General features: G+C 42.7%; 1 protein-coding gene across 1 annotated transcript in view; it reads right to left on the bottom strand.

Moving 5' to 3' along the window:
* okr (DNA repair and recombination protein RAD54-like okr) overlaps positions 1-18,907 on the bottom strand; it is a 152,559-nt gene extending 133,652 nt beyond the window's left edge. Inside the window, exon 1 of the mRNA XM_080272769.1 lies at positions 18,831-18,907. Within this exon, the coding sequence (XP_080128895.1) occupies positions 18,831-18,896 (66 nt within the window). The 5' untranslated portion in view covers positions 18,897-18,907. The remainder of the gene's footprint in view (positions 1-18,830) is intronic.
* Positions 18,908-24,875: the final 5,968 nt, after the last annotated feature.

Raw genomic sequence — 24,875 nt, 5'->3', positions numbered from 1 at the left:
CTAATGTTTGAAAGTGAAGCTTTGACCCTGTTGGAGGGACAAAAGTCAAAAGTGAGAGCTGTGGAAATAAATGAGTTACTTGACAGGAGCATGTGGAGTTACATGGAGAGACAGACTGACAAATAAGGAAGTAAAGGATCGTTATGGTGTGGATGTGGATGTGATAGGATGCGTTAGGAGAAACATACTGAGGCAGTTTGGTCATATGGAGAGGATGAAGAGTGAGAGACTAATGAGGAGAGTGTATGTGAGTAAGGTGGAGGGGGGGAGACGGAGGGGGAGACCAAGGATGAGATGGAGGGATGGAGTGGAGAAGTATATGAGAGAAAGGGGTGTGAGCTGGGAGCAGGGCAGTGAAATGGCAGGGGACAGGGCAACATGGAGGTGATTTGTTGCTTGTTTGTGGTCAGTGGCCACCCATTACAGTACGGGATAAAGGCGTCTGGCAACAGATAGATAGAATAATAATAAATAAAAGTAAGTAAGCTATTATATTTAAATATCTCAATAATTTTCCAACAAATATATGCAAATGGTTTGTGCTTGCCCTTTGCGACAATGCGAAAGCTAAATATTTGTCAAATTGCGCACTTGCGCAAGGTAGTGAACTGTGGATTGTGCATTGCGTTTGAGCAAGGTCTTTCTTCGTTTCCGCTGCCCACCACTGGAATAAAAATATATATATATATATATATATATATGTAATATATATATATATATATGTTGGAAGGACACAAGTCAAGAGTGAGAGCAGTGGAAACGAGTTATTTAAGAGGAGCCTGTGGAGTCACATGGAGAGACAGGCTGACGAATGAGGATATAAAGGAGCGTTGTGGTGTTGATCTGGATGTGATAGGAAGTGTTATGAGGAACACACTGAGGTGGTTTGGCCATGTGGAGAGGATGGAGGGTGAAAGACTGATGAAGAGAGTGTATGTGAGTGAGGTGAAGGGGGGAAGAGGGAGGGGGAGGCCGAGGATGAGATGGAGGGATGGGGTGGAGAGGTATATGAGAGAGGGGGGTGTGAGTTGGAACCAGGGCAGTGAAATGGCAGGGGACAGGGTGACTTGGAGGCAATTTGTTTGTGGCCACCCCAAACGGGATTGAGGCGTCTGGCGATAGATAGATATATACATACACATACACAAAAAATATATATATACAATGGAGTCTCTTTTATCCAAAAATCATGGGACTTTCAAAGTTTCATTTAACTGATTTTTTCGGATAAAAGATACTGTAATAATATGTTGGATACAAGGGAACAGTATTGTACTCACCCATCACCCATTTCTGGTGACGTCTAGCTCACCACCACCACCAGCACCCCAAAAGCCCCTCACCATCACCAAAACACTTACTACACTGTAGTAACTATGTATGTAACTGGGCTTTTGTAACTGTAATTGAAACTGTCAACTTAAATAAATCTTCACTCAAATAAACTTAAATAAACCTTCACCAAAACAATTACGTAATTCACTGTAAGCAATTAGAACAAATAAAGTCTTAAATCTAATTGTTTTTTCATATTTTCTGTTTCCTTATTCAATCATTTCCACATCACCCACATCATCTCCCACATTATCCAAATCTTCCGACGTGGTGGATGTAGGTTAGGGAGTGGGCAACTCCCTAGCAAGGGATATATATGCGGTCATAAACTAATGCTAGTGGTACAAAACAAGCCCACCGTGTTTGAATTTTTGGATAGAGTTCAGATTTTTGTGGTTAACCGAAATGAGAACATTTTAGTAAAACTTACGGTTAATGGAATATTACGGTTAAAAGAATTTTGGATAAAAGAGACTCCACTGTATGTATGTATGTATATACATACATATATATATGTTTGGAAACTCCCTGTACTGTTGTTTGCAGATGATACCGTGTTGTTGAGTGAAGACGAAGGGGAGCTGCAAGGCTTGGTGGATGAGTTTGAGAGAGTGTGTAAGAAATGGAATCTAAAGGTGAATGTAGGGAAGAGTAAAGTGATGGTCTTTGAGAGAGGTGAAGTCAGTGAATGTACAGCGAGGTTGGATGGTGAGGAATTGGAAAATGTGAGTACGTTTAATTACTTGGGTAGTGTGATGAGTAAGGATGGAGGTTTGGAGGGTGAAGTGCTTGAAAGGGTACAGCAGGGAAGAAAGGTTGCTGGTTCTTTGAAAGCAGTGATAAGAAACAGGGAAGTGAGCATGGAAGTGAAAAAGTTACTACATGACAGTATTGTGATACCAACTCTAACGTACGGAAGTGAAGCTTGGACGTTGTTGGAAGGACACAAGTCAAGAGTGAGAGCCGTGGAAATGAGTTATTTAAGAGGAGCCTGTGGAGTCACATGGAGAGACAGGCTGACGAATGAGGATATAAAGGAGCGTTATGGTGTTGATGTGGATGTGATAGGAAGCGTTATGAGGAACACACTGAGGTGGTTTGGCCATGTGGAGAGGATGGAGGGTCAAAGACTGACGAAGAGAGTGTATGTGAGTGAGGTGGAGGGGGAAAGAGGGAGGGGGAGGCCGAGGATGAGATGGAGAGATGGGGTGGAGAGGTATATGAAAGAGGGGGGTGTGAGTTGGGAGCAGGGGAGTGAAATGGCGGGGGACAGGGCGACTTGGAGGCGATTTGTTTGTGGCCACCCCAAACGGGATTGAGGCGTCTGGCAATAGATAGATAGATATATATATATATATATATATTATATATACAGATATATTATATATATACAGTATATATATATATATATATATACAGTGAGTCCTCGAAATACGAATGGGATAGGGACCAAAAAAAACTTTCATAATCCGAAATTTCGTATATTGGAACGATTTTCCCCATTGAAATATACATATAAAGGGGGGGATGCGTTCCAGGATCCCATTGGACTCCCACTGAAACTTTACCCCTCCTATTCAGAAGTATGCAATACACGTATACGATACTATACAATTGTACAGACGTTAAAAAATAAAACATACAACTAATTACTGTAGTATTAGGACACTGTACGGTGACATGGAGGGACAGGTTGACGAATGAAGAAGTGAAGGAACGTTGTGGGGTAGATGTGGATGTGGTTGAAAAGATTAGGAGAAATACACTGAGGTGGTTTGGACATGTGGAGAGGATGGAGAATGAAAGACTGACTAAGAGGGTGTATGTAGGTGAGGTGGAGGGAAGGAGAGGGAGGGGTAGACCGAGGATGAGGTGGAGGGATGTAGTTGAGAGGTATATGAGGGAGGGGGGGGTGAGTTGGGGGGAGGGGAGTCAAATGGTGGGTGACAGAGTGACTTGGAGGCGTTTTGTCTGCGGCCACCCTTTGCGGGATTAGGGCGTCGGGCTATAGATAGATAGATAGAGACAGTTAAATACAGACATGTGCTGCGGCTGGAGAATCATGTCGTTGATATGGTGCTAAGTCACGTGGTGGACCCTAATAATTTCCGATTTCCTCTCCAGAGTCTGAGTACAGTGTTGTTTCTTCTTGGCAGCTGGTTCCCTGGATGCTGAAGATGATGCAGGGCACTTGGGAGGCATGGTGAAAGTATGAAAACAGGAAGAACAACAAAAAACTGCGTAACGTACTGAAGCTGAGAGGAGAGGAGGGACGTGACTCGACTGGGAAGTGAGTGAAAATGTGTTTACCAGAGAGGGGTTAGTTCGTTTTCTCGCCGCAAGCGAGCGCGGTGCTGTGCAGAACACCCATTTTGAATTTTTCTTATTTCCTCTCGTATCTCTTTTCGTACCATCGAGACAGATACTTTCTGTGGAATTCGTCCTACATTCATCGCTCTCGTACCATCAGAAATTCGTACTTTGAGTTTCCATATTTCAAGGACTCACTCTATAAAATATATATATATATATATATATATATACTGCACTTGCCTAATTCAATGTAATTTCCTTCTGAACTCATGCCGTGAGATGGAAAAACATGAGTTAAAAAAACACACCTTATAGGGAAAAATATATTTGATTCTGCCATGGTGTCAGGTAGCCTAGTATAACATTAACAGAAATCCTCTGAACACAACACTAACATCCTGTCTCAGAAGTATGTACTGCATATCTTTTAATGATAATAAACAATATTAAAAGACATTACATATCCTTGTATGATAATAATAAATACTGAAAAGCATTTTCCTAAATCCTACCGATGACAATGCTCACGTCGACGAGAGATAGGTAGTTGTTTCGGCACACTAGCCTAGTTGCAATACTGGCCACTAGGTGTAGGAGGCATGGGTGGAGAAAGCATTGTTCTGATTGGCTGCACAATCACAATGACTGTGTGCTTACATATGATTGGCTTCCAGACGCGAGTTGTGGCAACAATACCATGTGCTAAACATCTCAGAAATAAACAATTTTCTAGTGGAAAAATGCAAGTTAAAGCATTTTCTGTGAGTTTGATGATAATGGTGACTTCGATAAGGACACCGTGAATTTGATAATTCGCGAGTTAGAAGTCCGTGAGTTATGCGAGTGCACTGCACACACACACACACACACACACACACATATAATTTATTAGTTTCTAACTGTTGTGAAGTTGTTTGATCAAAATGTGAGCATCTGAATTTTAGTAGTGCAGTATATGGTTTTTGGACGGAATGAATCATAACTTAGTGGCACAGAGTACTGTACAGTACTTAAAAATGACTAGAATACAGTGTTCATTAGAAGTATTGAGCGCCCTGCATCCCTCCTACGAAACAAACCTTTCAACATTGAAAAAACATATAAATAATGCATTTTATTTACCTTTAGTGCTTCGTAGGGTATCCTTTACGCTTTTTCACGGATCTGAGACGTCTTGGAAGTGAAAGGGCGAGGTTCCTGAGGTGCTGGAGGGGTATTTTGTCCAGGAGTCACGAATGGCAGCTTCCAGCTTAGGCAGAGAACTCACGTCCTTCCCTTGGAGATTCTTCTTTACGAGGTACCAGAGGTTTTCAATCGGGTTGAGGTCTGGGCTATTTCCTGGCCAGTCTTTCATGAATGACACCTCGCAGTCACGAAGCCAATTGGTGACCAATTTGGCCTTATGAGCAGGTGCACCGTCCTGCTGAAACACTCGTGCACCTGTGAGCTCGAATGACTCAGGTAAATGATCACACAGAAGCTCCAGATAAACATCCTGATTCACTCTGCAGTTCTTGGGAAGCACAACAAGCTTCCCCAAACCTTTACCAGAAAAACAAGCCCATACCATGAGTGAATCAGGATGTTTAACTGTGCTTTCAACGTACCGTGGGTCAAGTGGGTCACTACCTTTGCGCCAGTACACACATGCTCCTCTGTTACGGGTTACACTAAACGTTGCCTCATCAGACCACAACACTGACAACCGTTGCTCGTCACCCCAGTTAAGGTATTTGTTAGCAAAGGCAAGCCTACGAAGTCGCTGGTAACGAGTGAGAAGAGGCTTTCTCACAGGCCTGTGACTTGTGTAACCAAGCTCATGGACCCTTCGAGACACTGTGCGCACAGAAACCTCACCAAACACTTCCGGGTTGCTCTCCTTTATATTCCTTGCACTCACACGAGGATTAGACTCCACTGCACATTTTAAAACATTAACAAACCTCAGGGGGGTTTTCCTAGGCCTACCAGACCGCGGTTTCTTTGTGGGAACGTCACCACTGTTTTCCACTCGAAAACGTGCGCACCACCTACACACTGTCGATCGAGCCACACCAACCAATTCACTAATTTCCTTCATTTGGTGGCCTGCCTCCTTTAGGGCAATGATCTGGGATATGATTTCACTCGAGAGTTCACGGGTAGGTGTCATAACAAAGTGGTGAAAGCCAAAACACTGCGGGACACTCGGTAAAAAATGGTGCAAAAAGAGAGGGAGATGCGGCAGAGTTCCTCTCTCTCAGGCAGCCCATAGGCAACTGAGGAGGGAACCAACCAGCGCGTAGGAAGGCCTCAGGGTACCGTGACGTCATGCTAGCACCGCAAACTTCTGGCTCAATTTTTACTACCAAAAATGGGTGATTCTTTTTAGGCCATAAGTATTGCCCGCCCGCCCATGGGCGCTCGATACTTCTGACGAGCACTGTATGCTATATTTAAGTTGTATACCCATTCCATATGGCCTCAAAATGATCATAAAATTGGCCGAAGTGCAAAATTTTCTGGGGGTGGGGTGGGCTTTCAGCACCCCTCGAACCCACCAGGCTGTATGGGCTCACTGCGCTCGCCAAAGTCAAGGGCTGCACAGTAAAAAAAAAAAAAAACTTTCAATTTTCTGGGCATGCCACTGTTGAGAGATGTAAGAAATGAGTTTTTGATGCATTAAAAACAAAAAGATAACTTTTACCCCAATCAGAGATATGAGGCAAGTCAGACATTACGTGTGCACATAGCCTCATCCCTTGTTGTTGAAGTAACTGCTGAGATGGACGCTGAGGGAAATGAATGGAAAGGTGAACGGTGGAACATGTGAGTGGATAGGATTAGATGTACAGCTTAGAAGGTCACTGACGAATAAATGGAAAAGAGTTGGTTACATGACAGATCCCTAGGGAACACCACTACTGATAGCTCTAGGAGAATAACAGTGGCCATCTCCAACACCAGCTATAGAACAACCAGAAAAGAAGCTATAGATGAGGGCAAAGACAGAAGGACAGAGACCGTAAGAGGGCAGCTTGGAAAGTAAATATTTATGCTAGACTCGATCAAAATCCATTGAGATGTCAAGTGCAATGGCAAAGCTTTTGCCAAAGTCTTGAAAGAAGGATGACCAGGAGTCTGAATGGTAGATGAGAAGATCGTCCGTGGACTGTTCCTGGCAGAACCCATACTGATGATCAGAAAAAAGGTTGTGATAGGAAAGATGTTTTAAAATTTTTCTGTTAAGAATAGACTCAAAAACTTTTGACATACAGGATGTTAAAGCAACTGGGCAATAGTTAGAGAGTTGGGAATTGTCATCCTTCTCTGGAACTGGCTGAATGAGAGCAAACTTCTAGCAAGAAGGAAAGGTACAAGTTGCTAGACACAGGCAAAAGAGTTTACCCACGCAGGGTGTATGCACAGAAGTACAGTTCGTGAGGACATCAGGAGGGACCCCATCAGGCCCATATGCCTTGTTAGTACTGGGGCCAGTGCTGGCAGAAAATACATCAGCTGAAGAAATTTTAATGTCATCCATGAGGAAGTCAGAGGGGGGAAGTGAAAGAGAAAGAAAACCAGATTTGTCTATGGTGGAATTGGAGGAGAAAGTCTGAGCAAAGAGTTCTGCTTTATCAGTAGAAGAACTAGCCATAGAACCATTAGAGTGGAAAAGAAGAAGGAAGGATGATGAGGTAAAGTTGTCAGAACGAGTTCTGGCAAGGTGCCAGAAGAAGCAGGACTTTCAGCGTATTTAGTACGAATGAAATTATTTTTTGGGAAGCGAAGAACAGACTTAGCACGATTCTGGGCATAAACATAAAAGAGATGAGATTCAGGAGTGGGTTGGCTCTGGTACCTTTTGTAGGCCTTCTCCTTGCTGTGGACAGCATTATAACAAGTGTGCTTAAACCAAGTTTTTTTTTGGATTAATCAATGGACATGAGGAAGGAATGCATGCTTCCATGCCAAGAATAACCTCCGCAATGCAAATGGCACACTCAAATGGCTCCCAGCCATGGAAACTATAATCATTCCAGGGATAATCAAAGAAGTACTGCCTGAGGGCCTCCCAATCAGCAGCTTGTTGGGAGGATTCACAGGACTTACTGGAACAATAGGACAGGTTAAGGTGATAAGGTTGTGATGGGAGGTGCCCAACGGAGAGGAAAGATTAATAGCATAAGCAGAAGGATTAGTTGTAAGGAAAAGGCCAAGTATGTTGGAACTCTCTTCAAGGCAGTCAGGGATACGGGTAGTGTGCTGTACAAGCTGCTCTAGGTCATTAAGGACAGAAACAATGTAGGCTTGTTCACAAGGTGGATCAGTGAAAGCAGAGGAGAGTCAAAGTTGGTGGTAAATATTGAAATCTCCTAAAATGAAGAATTCAGAGAAAGGAGTAATAGATAGGATGTGTTCCATCTTAAAAGTAAGATACTGTAGTCAAAGAAATTTTCATAGTCAGCAGGATCTGGGGATAAGTAAACAGAACTGATATATTTTGTCAGAGAATGACAAGAAAGCCGAAGCCAGAGCGTAGAGAATTCAGAGGAGTCTGGTTCAGGAACATGAGAGCAAGATTATGTCGTTGCGTACATATATGCAACAGCCACCTTTGGCCTTGAAATGAGTACAGGCATACCCCGGTTTAACAATCTAACTGGTTAAGTAAGACCCCATCGTTAGGAAGGGGTCTTACTTAACCAGTATTTCAATGTGGACAGTTTACCAGCCTTGGGTTTCCCCCATGATCAAGTCCAAAACCCATCCAGATGAGCCCCAAAACAAGTTTAAAGGCAATCTAAGTGGCCTAATAGCTGCTGAGGAAGCTAACCCAAGCCTAACACCTGTAAATAACTCATTAAAAGCAACAAATAAAGCCTGAAAATCATAGGGAATAGGTTAGAAAATATCAAACACCTCTCATCACTTACTTCTTGTAAGTCCATGCCCAGTCCTGGTCATCATCCTTGCTATCCCCCCGGAGGCTAGGGGACATGTGGTGCTCCCAAACAAATAATCCTCCTCCTCAAAGCCCTCAAACCCGATCTCCAGGGGAGGGTCAGAGGAGGGTGGCGATGCAGTGCGATGTGATGACTCAGGCGGAGGCGATGGAGTGCGATGCGATAACCCAGGCGGAGGCAATGAGGTGTGATGCGCTGGCTCAGGTGGTGGTGATGAGCTCAGATGCAATGGCTCTGGGGGTGGCAATGGTGTGTGATGCGATGATAGAGGAGGTGGTGTGGGAGACAGCTGCAATGTCCAGTGAGGTGGTGAGGGAGACCACTGCAATGAATGATGGGGTAGCGATGGAGTCAGTTGCGGTGGCTCTTGCCATGGCAAGGGAGACAGAGACAGTGGCCGAAGTGGTGTGGGAGATGGAGGCTGGGACGAGGAAGGCAGAGAAGGAATAGCGGAGTGCCTTAGTGGAGACACAGGTGACACGGGAGACGGCGATCGGCTGGAGGTTAGGTCCAGCACATTGGGCCGTGCACGTCCTCAGCGAGAGGTGTCCCTTGGTGTTTCTCTGCTGGTTGACGGTTGGGGAGTTGTTCTGCTGGTTGATGGCTGGGGAGATGATCTACTGGTTGAAAGATGGGGAGATGCTCTGCTCGTTGAGGGCTGGAGATCCTGTGTGACTTGCTGGCCTGGTGGGGGCCTGCTTAAAGAAGGCTGTGATTGTTATCTGCCTGGCTTCCCTCTTCTTCTCCTTCAACACTGTCCTGTAGATTTTCATACCCTCCTCGAGCCAATTACATATGTCCCTGCTTTGTCCTGGGATGGGGTCATGTTTTTTCATTAGGTCTATAATTTCATCCAGCTTCGTTAGCATCTCCTTCTGGATCCTGATGTTGAGAGCTCAGACCTCAGGCACAACCTCCTCCTCCTCTGCCTCCTGGTGCACCTGCTGGATCTCCATACTGAGGAGCTCCTTGTTGCTGAGCTCCTCCCTGTGGCTCTCAGGAACCTCCTCCATGTTATCCTCGTCGACCTCCGCGAATCCCACCTCGTGTGAAAACTCGACAACGTCCTGCCGCACATGCTCAACAGGCGGAGGTTGCATTCCCTTGGGGAAGCCGGGGAAGGAGTGAACACACACTGGCAACAGCTTCCACCATACACCATTCATCGTCGCCTGGCTAACCCTGTCCCATGCATTACTTATATTCTCCAGCGTGTGGCGTATGTTATACCCCCTCCAAAACTGCTGCACTGTTGTCCTGTTGTCACTGTTGCAGGCCCTTACCAACTGCTTGATCGTGCAGCGTGGTAGTAGGCCTTAAAGGCGGTGATCATCCCTTGGTCCATTAGCTGCAACAAAGATGTGGTGTTGGGGGGCAGGAACACCACCCAAAATATTGCTAGCCCATTCCTTCATTGCGGGCGGGTGGCTAGGCATATTATCCACCACCAGGAAAAATCTGTTAGCCAAATTTTCACATGATGCATACCTCTTCAGCACACGAGAGAGGTACGAATGGAAATAGAATGAACAGATATCTGAAGTCAACCAAGCCTTCTTGTTCAACTTCCAGATAACCCCAAGGTTTTCCTTAACATACCCCACCACAGCCCCAGGTTTCTCAGAGTGGTTGACTAGGAGCTGCTTCAACTTGAGGTTGCCTTCAGCACTGCCCCCCAGTAGCAGAGTCAGCCAGTCCTTCGAGGCCTTGAATCCTGGTATAGACCTTTCCTCTGCTGCAAGATGTGCTTTGGAGAACATTCTCTTCCATAAGAGCCCACTCTCGTCAAAATTCAAGACCTGCTTCGCACTATAGCCATCCTCTGCAGTGATGCGTTTCAGCTCATCAGGAAATGCTGCCACTGCCACTGTTTCTGCACTCGCTGCCTCACCCTACATCTTCATGTGATGGAGATTTGCCCGCCTCTTAAATCAGTCAAACCACCCGTGGCTTACCTTTAAGGTCTCGCTTTCATCAAGCTCACATCTGACCTTTAGCTCGTCCCAGAGCAAGAAAGCCTTAGTGCAAATACAATAATAGCCTGGCTCATGGGTGCCTTGCACCAGTTCTGATCTTCCACCCACATGTGCTGCATCCGCTCCAGCTCCTCCATCGCAGGCTCTCGTTGGCGGGTGATACAGGAGGTGGATAGGGTTGCAACCTCCCCAGAAGCAGCCTTAATGGCCTCCTTCTTCTTTATGATGGTGAAGACAGTTGACTGGGTCAGGTGGAGAGCCAAGGCGATAGAACACGCACCTTCGCCTTTGTCGTGCCACTTAAGGATGTCCAATTTCACCTCCAGTGACACAGTCTTACATACACGCTTCGCGGGAACATGAACAGCACCACCACTAGCAGGCCATTTACCACCATGACTAGGGCCTTCACTAGCACCACCACTAGCCCCATGCAGCACCCTTACCAGACATTATCTCAATTATTTGGGCCCAAAATCACACAATATTGCACTCCACACACGATTAGTATCACTGCTCTACTCACAGTACTGCTCGAACACAGTTACAATGCATTGCGATAGACTGTAGCACCAGTCGAGAAGGGCAGTACTCCCAAAGTGGATGGAAAGCTGATGACAGAAAGAGCCGGAGCTCCCATTTCATCAGCCCTCGGGACTAGTTACTGACCATCCCCCTTTGCTGAACTTTTTCAGTGTTTCAGTAACCCAAAGAGTAGGCCAGCATGCTCTCCAATACAAGTTTCTCTAACCAATAATATCAATCTACATGCGCACTACACTACCTTTTAAAAATTAAAAAAGAAAAATGGCACTCTATAACCATGCCTCGGAGTCCCCAGGGGGGTGGGGACCATAAATGCCCCCACCATCCGCCCCTCTCCCAGTATCGACTAAACGTGCCTGGAACCACTGTCTAACTCACTTCTTCTTCATTTCTGCAACATTCGCAGCCTTTCCTCTAACACTCTTTCTGTTGAACACCACCTCTCCTCCTCTAAACGTCACCTTCTTTTCTTAACCGAGACTCAGCTGTCTGAGGCAACTGACAGCAAGCACTTTTATGTATCTTCCTACTTTTTCTTCTTTCAAAGCCAAAGGTGTCTGTTGTGTATATGTACACAAACACCTATCTTGCTCTCGTGTTCCTCAACTAGATTCTTCGGAATTCTCTACTCTCTGGCTTCGGTTTTCCTGTCATTCTCTGACTAAATAGATCTGCACTGTTTACTTATCCCCTAATTCTACTGACTATCAAAAATTCTTTGACTATCTTACTTCTACGATGGAACACAATCTATCCATTTCTCCATTCTCTGAAATCTCCATTCTTGGATATTTCATTGTTCACCAACACCTTTGGCTCTCCTCTCCTTTCGCTGATCCACCTGGTGAACAAGTCTATATCTTTTCTATCCTTAATGACCTAGAGCAGCTTGTACAGCACCCTACCTGTATCCCTGACCACCTTGGAGGGAGCTCCAACATACTTGACCTCTTCCTTACAACTGATGCTTCTGCTTACACTGTCAATCTTTTCTCTCCGTTGGGCTCCTCCGATCACAACCATATCACCTTAACCTGTCCTATCATTCTGGTACGGCCTGTGGATCCTCCAAAGAAACGTTGTCTGTGGCACTTTGGAGCTGCAGATTGAGAGGCCCTCAGGCAGTGCTTTTTTTATTTTCCCTGGAATGATTATTGCTTCCATGGCCGGGAGCCATCTGAGTGTGCTCTGCGCATTACGGAGGTTATTCTCTCGGGCAGGGAAGCATACATTCCTTTCCCATATCCTTTGACTAATGCACGAAAGCCTTGGTTTAATCACGCTTGTTCTAATGCTGTCCGCAATGAGGGCCTATAAAAGGTACCAGAGCCAACCCACCCCTGAATCCCATCTTTTTATTTTTCTTGCTGGAATCATGCTAAGTCTGTTCTTTGCTCTGCTAAAAATAACTTCATCCATACTAAATGCTCTCAACTCTCTGACTCAAATTCTTCCCGCTACTTCTGGCACCTTGCCAAAAACCTTTCTAACAACTTTACCTCATCATCCTTCCCTCGTCTTTTCTACTCTGATGGCTCTGTAGCTATTTCTTCTATTGATAAAGCAAATCTCTTCACTCAGACTTTCTCCTCCGATTCCACCTTAGACGATTCCGGTGCTGTTCCTCCATCACTTCCCCCCTCTGACTTCCTCAAGACTAATATTAAAATTTCTTCAGCTGATGTATTTTCTGCCATCACAGGCCTCAATATTAACTAGGCATATGGGCCTGATGGAGTCCCCCCTGTTGTCGTCAAGAACTGTGCTTCTGTGCTTACACCCTGCCTAGGTAAATTCTTTCGCTTTTGTCTTTCAACTTGTACCTTTCCTTCTTGCTAGAAGTTTGCTATCATTCAGCCAGTTCCAAAGAAGGGTGACCATTCCCAACTCTCTAACTATCGTCCAATTGCTTTACGACCCTGTGTCTCAAAAGTTTTCGAGTCTATTCTTAACAGAGAAATTTTAAAGCATCTTTCCTATCACAACCTTCTTTCTGATCGTCAGTATGGGTTCCGTCAGGGACGCTCCACTGGCGATCTTCTCACCCACCTTTCAGACTCCTGGTCATCCTCCTTTCGGGACTTTGGCGAAAGCTTTGCCACTGCACTTAACATCTCAAAGGCTTTTGATCGAGTCTAGCATAAATCTTTAATTTCCAAACTGCCCTCTTATGGTTTCTATCCTTCTATCTGTGCCTTCATCTACAGCTTCTTTCTGGTCGTTCTACAGCTGCTGTTGTAGACAGCTATTGTTCTTCTCCTAGATCTATCAACAGTGGTGTTCCTCAGGGCTCTGTCTTATCGCCATCTCTCTTCCATTTGTTTATTAATGACCTTCTAAGCTGTACATCTAATCCTACCCACTTAAATGGGGACTCTCTTCCTTTTATTCATCATGATCTTCTAAGCTGTACATCTAACTCTGTCCACTCGTACGCTGATGATTCCACCCTTCACCTTTCCATTCGGTTCCCACAACGTCCATCTCAGCAGCTAATTCAATAAACAAGGGATGAGGCTATGGCACACCTCTGACTTGGCTCGTATCTCTGACTGGGGTTAAAACACTCTCGTTGTTTTTAATGCATCAAAGACTCAGTTCTTACACCTATCAACTTGACAGAATCTTTCACAGGAGTATCCACTAATGTTTAATAATATCCAGCTAAATCCTGCATCATCCTTTAACATGCAATTTATAACTGTGGTTTCATTCTCTCGGAACTTATCTTTGAAAGATCATATTACTGTATATCTCTTGTAAAATTTGCTTCCACGAGATTAGGTTTGCTAAGCCTACTCCATACCTTCTTTACCCCTGCACAGTTGGTGACTTTATACATGGGTTTTATTTGCCCCTGTGTAGAGTACAACTCTCATGTGTGAGGAGGCTCACCATATACAGCTCTTCTCAATCGGGTGGAGTCAAAGGCTTTACATCTCATTAACCCCTACACCGCGGGCTTGTTTACCAATGACTTGTGTGTGCCGCGGGGTTATTTGGGCTCCGACAGACTCTCAAAAAATATTTGCCAAAAATCAGTTATTAGTCCTAGAATAATAAAATTACATATGCTTATGGCACATACCTTCAGCTTTCTCCTGGAATGATTGTTGAGCCTTTGTCGGTTACCGTAGGACTTGTGGAGACCTCTGAAGTAGGGTAACGAAGTCTCCACTTTACACTTCCCGACAACCCGTAATATGATTACCACAGCCAGATACAAACACTATAAACACTATTCTACAATTTTCAAGTAGTTTGGGATCCATACTCAAAAAAAAAAAAAAAAACACTGTGAAAGCAATGGAAATTACGAGCGCGTCTGATCGTCGCACTGGCACTAGTTCGCTCTTGGTAGTCTGTCATTTATTATTCATAAAACCCTTCACACTTTATATTTCTATTACTATATAACACTTATATATATCTACAGTCTTTATCCATAAGTTTCCTTCAGTAGTATTAGTTTATTGTCACTGTAGGGATCCAATTTCTTTCAGTAAAATACATAGCATTCACTTTCTCGTCCTGTATACTGGCACTGAGAGTGAATGTCACTTTCATCTTCACTCTCATAACTCATAGCATTCAGACATGCTAGAGTGAAACTTTCACCTTCATTACTCCTAGGGTATATACTCGTATTCTTATAATACTACTCATTTACATTTCTATTTACGTTCTCTATTTTATTTACGTTATTTACATTTCTATTTTATTTACACTGTGTTGTGCACTGTCACTTGAAATAACTTATAAAACTATTTTCCATTGTTCACATATATTTACATTCATTACTTTCACTTGCTGTTTACACATTATTTACACATTATTTACAATTCCACTTGCACTGTTTTACTCAATAGAAAGATCGTAGTCACTCTTTTATCAATTGTCAGCCCTTTACCTCTTTCCACACGAGGTTTAGTAGGGGGTAAAGGTCACAGGGCCATTTGCATGGGGGTGAAAAAAGGCCTTGAAGTCAGCAAGAAGAAACATACGTACCCTCGCTTCGGAAGATGAGAGTAAACTGACAACGAAGGGCCAGCGTGGAGGCCTGCTTGGGGGTTATTCAGAGTTACCAATATTACTTCTTGAAACAGCTAAGTCTAGCACTGATATGATTGGCAGGAAATCTAGACAATACATTATAAATTTGGTAGTTCCAGGTGAATGTAAATATCACTTAGGCTTCTCCCTTCCCTCCTTACATGTATATTTATTACGAAAATAGATTAGAGGCCTACTTAGGAGATATATATTCAGAGCTACCAATGTTAGATCTTGAAACAGCTTTGTCTAGCACTGATATGATTGGCAGGAAATCTAGACAATACATTATAAATTAGGTAGTTCCAGGTGAATGTAAATATCACTTAGGCTTCTCCCTTCCCTCCTTACATGTATATTTATTACGCAAATAGATTATACGGCATATTTCAAGGGGAAAAAAACAGCGAAAATTAGCGAACGAGTGCACGTGAGGTGTTGTCAGGTGATAATTAGCCAATTCCAGGTGTATGGCACTCTCACTTACCTTATTTCTTTCTTGTATATATTATTTGGTATAAGAATAGGACATAGGGCTTATTTCAATGGATGAAATCAGTGAAAAATTCCAGGGAAGATTTACTTAGCGTAGCACGGCCAGGGAGGCGAGAGGATAGGGTAATGGAGGGGGGGTAGGGAGGGGAGTCAAGAACGGGGAGAAATGGCTAAATTGTCAACAATGGATGGGAGTACAGATGAGATTAGGAGTACTGACTAGTGTTGGACGTTGGCAGTACTGATAGATGATACAAGCCCCCACTTGGAAGCCCGGGTGAATTCAAAATAACAGAGAATCACAAAAGCGACGCCCCGCGGTATGATCCCTTGCTCCCAAGCGTCATGAAAGTGACGCCCCGCGGTTAAGGGGTTAACCCTGCTCCTCTTACTGGCTCCCTTCAACCTCTGTCTCTTTGTTGCACTGCTGCATCTTTATCTCTTTTCTATCATTACTTCAATAGTCATTGCTCCACTGAATTGTCTGCTGCATCCCTCCACCTCCATGATGCATGCGGTGCTAGCAACAAACTCTCATCCCTTTTCTGTCTAACTCTCTAATGCAAGAATAACCATTACTCCCAGTCCTTGATGTACGCAACAGTTCAACTCTGGAACTGTCGCTCCCTGTCTGTGTTTCCTACTTCCTATGATCTCCAGTCCTTCAAACGCAGTGTGTCCAGGCATCTCGAAATGAAAGGATCTTGAATTTGGCTCTCTTTTGTATTGTTTTTGCTTCTTTCTTGGAAGGAACGATTTGCAGGCTCCTGGCCTTTGGTTCCTTCTTCCTTGCATAAAAAAAATAAAAAGGGAGGGGGCTTGCTGAATTTTTTTCCTTATAAATTCATTGTATTTGCATAGTGATGTGAAGTACTGGATGATTATTCTAAGCCTGGCACAGGATACATATCTTTGAAATACTACACAATTTAAAGTCTGCAAAGAGAAGGCATTATTCTACAAGCTGCCAATTTACATCAAGAGCCATAAGCGCCAAAGCAGGAACCACTAACTCTATTACCACTGAACAGAAATCTATTTTTTTTTTTTTTATTGCCAGATGCCATAATCCTGTAAGGGGTGGCCATTTGACTTTGAGTTATTTGTTTTACGGGGAGGGGCACTAACCCTCCACCAACCCACTTGTTGACATGTAGGGAGCACGTATGGTTTGGTTATATGGTTACCACCTAGCATTGTAAATGGTTTCCTGGCTTACAGGAAACCATTTGGCTTGTCACTCAACGTAAAGCCACCAGTAAACGAAAGAAAAGCAATAACACACTAATTACAGACTGGTAAAAGGACTAACAACAGAAAATACTCTCATATTTCTCCATGACACACTGAACACAGAACAATCCAACTATGTTTTCTACCATCACAGTGTAAAAATGCCACATCAAATATAAACTGCCATAGAATCAGGAGGAAGAGTAAATGCTAAACTGTACAATGAAGGGTTTTCAGTCAGTCTGGAGGATTGTCAAGTAGTGGGTTCATGGACAAAACCTGACTCATTGCTTATACAAAGTGATCCATACTCCACCTGAATCTCACCTGGTGGTATGCTTCACACTGTGTGAAGAAAGGGAGAGGATGGGTGTTGGAAGAAGAGAGGGGATGGGTGGGAGTGGGAAGGAATGGAAGGGGAGAGAGGGGAGGGATGGGGAAGACAGAGGAAGTGAGAGAGAGAGAGAGAGAGAGTGTGGGAAAGAGGGAAAGGGGGACTCAATTTGCTAATATGGGAATGGCTGTGCAAATGGGTATACAAAATTAGTAAATCACACAAGAGAAACACTAACAATGCTGACTTAACCATCCCCACAACACATGAGAAACTGCCAGGCAGAGTAGAAGAGATGCAGTACATATGGATCACCCTTGAGGTAAAATATATACAGTATAACCTACCCTACTGGAATAAATGAAATGAAACTTGATAAACTGATCAAAGTCAGAGATAGGAACCAAATCAAGGCTTTATGAATCTCAGTGCACAATGTAGTCACAGAATTACAAGAAATACTCCACCTGACTACCATGTTCCTGGGTTTTCCTTCATGTCATAGTATCACTAACCCTGAAAGGAAGATGCTGAACTGCAGAAGGGCAACTTTGGCCTGCAGTCCACCAGGCTCATATTCTGATGAGCATGGCATTGCAACCACTTCCATTACCACCACCACTACTTTGGCCATTAATTTCTCACAATGATTAATTTGTGAATTTTAACACTTCCAATGTGATAGCATAGTACTGAATGCCGTCATCAAAGACACAGGCAGTTCTCCTCATTAGTCAGAGATGTGTTACAAAAGAAGTGTGGGGATCAGAAGCACAGGAGGTGCAGATAAGAATTTAAAAGGCTCAAACAGTGAGTGAATGGATGTGTGGCTCATTTCACTGGACACTGATAATAATTTTTCCTACTATCATTGCCCTTCTCTTCCTGTTTCTGGGTCAAATCCATTTACTAATTTAAAAAATCTGGATGACCATTCTCCTACTATAGAAATCTGAGCTGTGAAATACAGTTATGTAGAGTCAGGCTAAATCTATAAGGAAGTAACTGGGACTGTTGGCTTTTGCCAGTTATGTAGAGTCAAGCTAAATCTATAAGGAAGTAAATGGGACTGTTGGCTTTTGCCAAATATTGTTTCTAATTGCCAGAACTGGACAAATGGTGACAGACAGAGTTTGAGATAAGAGTTGGAATATGCTATAGTTTAGGGTGGAAGGATATTGATTCATTCTTCTTCACAGTGTCTGCAGAGCTTGCAGTCAGGTCAGGCATGTTTTTTGCAAAATACATCTGATTTTTGGTGAAACAGTAAGGGTGTATATTTTCAGCAGACACTCAATCATTCGACACCTTAAGTTAAATTACCAGGAAACAAAACATTATCACACGACCATATGGAAAGGTGAGGAGTTAGACCCAATGAACTAGGAACAAACAGACATAAAATCTGTGGAATGCACACAAAGAGTCTTTGATTATACATGGTAAAAAATGTGAAGGAAACCACTGAAATGTGATACAGTAATAGGATATAAAGAATATGAAAGGATGCAGAAGTACTGTAGATGGAACAATCTCATACTGTACTGAATTATTCTAGCTGACAGGATTCATGTTCTGACAACACACAACAAAACTTACATGTGCTGAGGTTGGCCTATGGCATGAAACTGGCTTTGTGTTGACTATAGATGAAAGAGGAGCCATACTGAGCTGAACTGATGAATCCTCCTCCTCTTCCTCTTCTGAGCTCTCCTCATGTTTTCTCTTGGCTCCAAGGACAGGATCCACAATTTTGGCTTTCCCAGACACAGCATGCCCGAGGCCACGTTTCTGAAGCTGACTGGGAACGTGACTACGCCGCTGAAGGATGAAAGGATGTATCATTAACAAACACCATACCAAAAGCAAAATCACTGTCATCATCATCATGACAATGCTTGCCCAACTGTGGACGGGCTAGGCAATATTCAGAAGGCACTGAAATAGAAAAAAAAAAAAAAAGATAGAAGGAGAACTGATTATCAGCATGCCCAGTGAATCAAATGAGTCACATGCCCATTCACTAACCATTAAAGACTCCACAATTCTATCTCCCCTCACAGGCATGGCCATTAACAGTCTCTAATTTATCCTTCTTACCAAAGAACATTGAGTATACTATTCTGGACAGGTTAATGGTTACCTTTTTTTTTTTTTTCTTTCTTTCTTTTTTATGTTAGGAGGAAGGAACCAAAGGCCAAAAGCCCACAATAACTGTTCCCTCCAAGAGAAAAACAAAATACAAGAGAGAGAGTAACAAGATAATCCCACTTGTCCAGTCTGCTTTTAGGGAGTACCAATCAGTTAAAACTGCCTGACAGAAAATTCTGTTTGACACAGTATTGTTGCTGTTCAACCCTAAGCATGCCTGGGCCAGCAGACCCGTCAATCACAGGTAAGCAACTACCCATATGGGGCCACCCTATGCATTCCCTGAACCATTGATGGTGTGTCTGTGTCTTGGTGTGGCATGTGCTGTGCAGTGCTCCATAATATGAGCTATGTTGTATGAGCCTATTCTATAAGTGGGGAACATATCTGTGATTCCACCTAACCCACATCAAAGTTGGTAACTGAGGAGGGCTAGGTGATGTTCTAATCTAAGTCTAGCTGGATGAACTCAATCAGCTCTGTGCAAGGATACATCTAATGGGTGGATGTTAGAAGTGGGGTTTTGTAGTACAGTACTCTGTTCAAGGTGCTGTGCAGCCCTGCACATGAAACTGTTATGTAGATTTATGTTCAGTGCCAGTGTTGGAGTGTCTGGATGTGGGTTGTTGTTGAAGAGGGTCAGGCAATGTCTGTGGGGACTGTTTTGTGTCTACTGTAGTTGTGTAGAGGGTTCCATTATAAAATGACAGTGCAGTTGTGTGTCAGCACAGGCTGCTGCACAGAAGTGTGTGCTGCTCTAGTCAAAACATTCTCTAACAGGGAAGACTCTGGTTTCAAAGTGTAAGAGATGGAAGTGGTACTGGTGTAGTCAGTGTGATGTGCAGTCATTCTGTATGGTCTGCAAGGTGTTGTAGTGGGTGTTAGGTAGGATAGGGACCCATAACAGGAAGGCATTGATCACTTATCTAATATACTGTAGGAGGAGTTATTTTTTGTTGCCCAAAGTCTGTCACTGCAATTGCCTTGAGTCTGGGAGTATAATGCCTCCTAGTGTTTCATTAATGGTCTCTGAAAGTGAATCTAGTGCCATATGTCACTCCAAGGATCTTCAAGGGCGTGTGTGGTACTAGTACATTTTTAAGTGTGATGTTAAGGGTATCCTTGTGCTCATAAATGCTGCTGGTGATAAGTGCAGTTATAGATTTGGTTGGAGTGACTATCAGTGTGCAGTCCTTGACCCATGACTGAAGTGTGTCAAGGTAGTTCTGTTGCAGTGCGCACCCTGTCTGTGATGTGGTGTGTGGTTGTTATAAGTGTCATCTGCGCATGAGGCAATGACTGTGGGCAATGAGGTTGTACGCATGTCATATATAAGTTGAAAAATGTGGGTGCAAGAACAAAGACCTATGGAACTCTGTTCAGAAAGTTTTTTGCTCATGCCCTGGAGTGTAACATGTGCTTGTCTAACAAATAAATAGACTGCAAACCAGCCATTTTTGCTCACCATGTTTATGTTGGGTAATTTCCTCATTTCTGCCTATACCTGTACTCTATTTGGAGATAAATTTATGACTTTTTAAAAATATGTTTTGCATGATTTTATGACTTTTTCCATCAGATATGGTAAGTTTTTGAGATATATATGCCACCCCCCCATTTTCCAGCAATAATGGGGAAATGGTGGGAAACGGATTTTGGGTGGTAGAAACTGGTCATTTCAAACAGAAATGTACCTTGGTAATTCAAGAATAAAAAATTTTTAAAAAAAGTAGATAACCAACCTAGCTCCCTCGTTCTTTTTAATATATGAAAACTTAGTGCATATCAATAAGCCATTTTAGGCATTACTCTATCCTGACTTAGAGCCAAGCAATTCAAGCCTCATGGGGAAGGGGAGGTGAATAATGATCAGCCATTTAAGGCATTAACCTATCTTGACCCCACTTACTTAACCCTGAAGTGAGCAACCAAAATCACTTCAATCTATCTATCTATCTATTGCCAGAAGCCATAATCCCGTAAGGGGTGGCCATTTGACTTTGAGTTATTTGTTTTACAGGGAGGGGCACTAACCCTCCCCAAACCACTTGTTGACATGTAGGGAGCACGTATGGTTTGGTTATATGGTTACCACCCAGAGTTGTAAATGGTTTCTTGGCTTACAGGAAACCATTTGGCTTGTCACTCGATGTAAAGCCACCTGTAAAAGAAAAAAAAGCAATAAAAAGTGACAGGAAAGATGGGAGAAATAGGAAGAGAGGAGGACAGGCACAGAATAAGAATGATAAAGGCTAAGGAAGAAGAAGGCAACACTGCATCAAGTGAGTGGATGATGGTCACCACCACCTACCACCTTCAAACCTTACTTAATCCGCAGCCTCAGGGTCAATGCTTACTTTGTTATTTCAACATTCCTGACAAACTTACAGCAGGAATGGAAGAGCACCTGTTACAAGGAGCACTCATGGAGGACTGTCTTTGAAAATCAGATAGGAACTTTATCAGAACAACTCTGCTATTGACCAACTACAATACATGACAGACAAAGACCCACCCTGTTGACTGATTTTATATGAAGTTGCTAAGTAGTGGCAGCACTGCCAACACAAGAAGATGGGAGTCAACATACTGTACAATAAGCATGACAAGGAGTCTGATAGGATACTAGTACAGCACTGTATTCATGTTTTATTTACAAGTGCTATATAATATCTGTGTCATGATTATTTTTCAGCAGAAGAGTCATAGAACAAAAGAGGTTTATACTCTATGTACAAATGCCCAAAGAAGTGATGACCAGATTCCCAGTACCTTTCGCCCAGAAAGTGGTATCTGGCAACTGCCACGGCCCAGTTATGTTTCCTATATTGCACACCGGAAAGAGCAGCATTTAGGTAAACAACAAAAAGCAATATATAAGTATTTTTACCCTGTATATCTCGCATTACATGAGAGGAAACCACAATACATGCATACTAAAGTTGAGGCTTAGCATTACAAAAGAATGTGAAATGCACACCCTATCGCTCAATGGTTTCAGGATTAAAATGCGGAAAAAAACTCTCTTAATACTTATTTTACATCCTAAATCAACAATACTGAAGGAAAAATGTCCCATAAAATACACACACAGATAATGGTAATGTTGAAATCACGAGTGCCACCAAATCAGATAAATAAACATCTAAAAATATATTATTATCCACATTTAATTCCCTATGCAGGAAAATATTTATGTGAGAAAACCCACGAGCACTGTAAGCAAGCTGCATCGTGAACACGATACTACAGCCTGTCAGTGCAAGCAAATTCTTGCTCTTTATTTAGTAAATAGTCCAGCAAGACAGACATCCCAGCAACTTGATATCGAGAAGACAGTTAACGGATAAATAAGCGATATAGAGAGGAGGATATAGAAAATTTGCCAACTGAAGCCCCTCCTAGCACAAGACCAAGACAGACAAATTATTGCATATGCCAAAGAATCAACCCCTAACCACGTGTGTTGTTATCAAGAAGCAAATTAATCTGCCGGTATTCAGTTAAGTTTGTGAAACCAGTGCAATTACTGGGAGAAAATTGGTCATTTTATTCACACGATGAATATTCAACATGTAATAAAATATGTAGAGCAATTTCATGAAACAACCAAACAGGGAGAGGACATTCAAAAGCAAGAGTGCGACAATGAAGAGAACTTCTGATGAAAATGATCGTATAAAAGGGGGTGGATCGTGACAAAGGCCGAGACACCCACCCATAACCATGGCGTGATACTGACTGACGTAAGGTCTTTCGTGCACTGATGCTAAAGGAAAACCATAGATATCTGCTAGATTGGTCTCAAAAGTAGCAAAAATCTGCTAGACAGGGAAATTAAGGAAAACAATGCTAGACAGGACTTTAAAAGAATGCCAGATACACAGACAATATTTTAATTTTTACCAGCTAGATGGCTTTTAAAAACTTTAAATTTAGTGTGAAAATTGCTACACTGGTAACACTGCTTGCATGAATCATGACAATGAGTGGAAATGTGCCAGATATCGCTTCTTATTTCTATCTATCTATTGCCAGATGCCTCAATCCCGTACGGGGTGGCCACAAACAAATCGCCTCCACGTAGCCCTGTCCCACTGCCTGCTAAACTTAACTAATATTTTTGCAAGATGAGATGGAGGGATGGGGTGGAGAGGTATATGAGAGAAGGGGGTGTGAGTTGGGAGCAGGGCAGTGAAATGGTGGGGGACAGGGCGATGTGGAGGCGATTTGTTTGTGGCCACCCCAAACAGGATTGAGGTGTCTGGCAATAGATAGATAGATAGTTTTTTTACACCATAAATAATATTTACAGGGCAGGCAAAGACTGTTTCTGTCTCCTAACTCTCAAGTAAGTGAATGTTACCAGACCCAAGGAGTTTGTCCAAAACTTAAAGAAAGTGAGTCGTCAATTTGTTGGGCAATTGAACAGATTAGATCTGAACTATCAGATTTTAGATACAAGTGGCCACTTGGGGTCCCTTCTGTCTCTAGGGGCCCCTAATATAAAGTACTGTGGAAAAATAAATAAATAAATAAATAATAAATAAATTTCACTGGATCAGAAATTCAGCTTAGACGATCAACATATATCAGAATAATTATAAAGAGGAATCATATTTCATGTCTGATATAGGCCTGGGCAAGAGTCAGTCACTGGAAAAAAAAAAAATTACATTCTGTTGGTAAAAAATCTATCGAAATATTTAAGTTCCCTCTCGATAACTGAAATATAATTGCTATATAAAGAACTATAAAAACCTTTGGTACATGTATCTGGCTAAATTTCAGGCTTTTCAGCTTATCTTTTCATACCTGTTTATATAAATTATAAGGGCTATTAATACTGATGAATAATAATATTACATTATTTGTATTAGTGAACTGACACTAGGTAAAATGCAAGTAAGATACATAAGGGAAGGGCCTCCAAGATGGCTAGAACCATCATTGTTGACTACAGAATACCCCCAAAACAACCGGATGGAGTACAGGCCAAAAGGAGAATAATATCTTATATTGTAGACTTTGGGAATTAGTTTGCATTGAGGGATGCCATCAGAGGCATTACTCATGTCTATTGTTGTAAGAAGTGTATGTTCAGCAGGTCGCTTAGAGTTGATGCAATCAGATAATTATGTAATGTGTGTGTGTGTGTGTGTGTGTGTGTGTGTGTATTTACCTAATTGTGATATACAGGAAACGAGCTACGCTCGTGGGGTCCAATCTCTGTTTCTCAATAAGTCAAATTTAGCTTTAAACTCGTTTAAGTTTTTAGACTGGACGATCTCTTTGTCCAGACTATTCCACAGGTCTATACATCTATAAGGAAAACTATATTTCTTGATACCCTTAAAGCAGCTTGGTTTCTTGAGTTTCATTCCGTGTCCTCTTGTTACTTTCATATCCCATACAAACATATCTTCTTTGTCAATTTTATCTACTCCCACCATGGTCCTGAACACTGCAATCATGTCTCCTCTCTTTCTCCTT

This window comes from Coenobita brevimanus, chromosome 51 (assembly GCF_032717465.1).
Source record: "Coenobita brevimanus isolate Jiangsu-jjx chromosome 51, ASM3271746v2, whole genome shotgun sequence".
NCBI lineage: Eukaryota > Metazoa > Arthropoda > Malacostraca > Decapoda > Coenobitidae > Coenobita > Coenobita brevimanus.
Note: the sequence above shows the minus strand (reverse complement) of the source record. Positions and strands in the feature narration are given on the sequence as shown.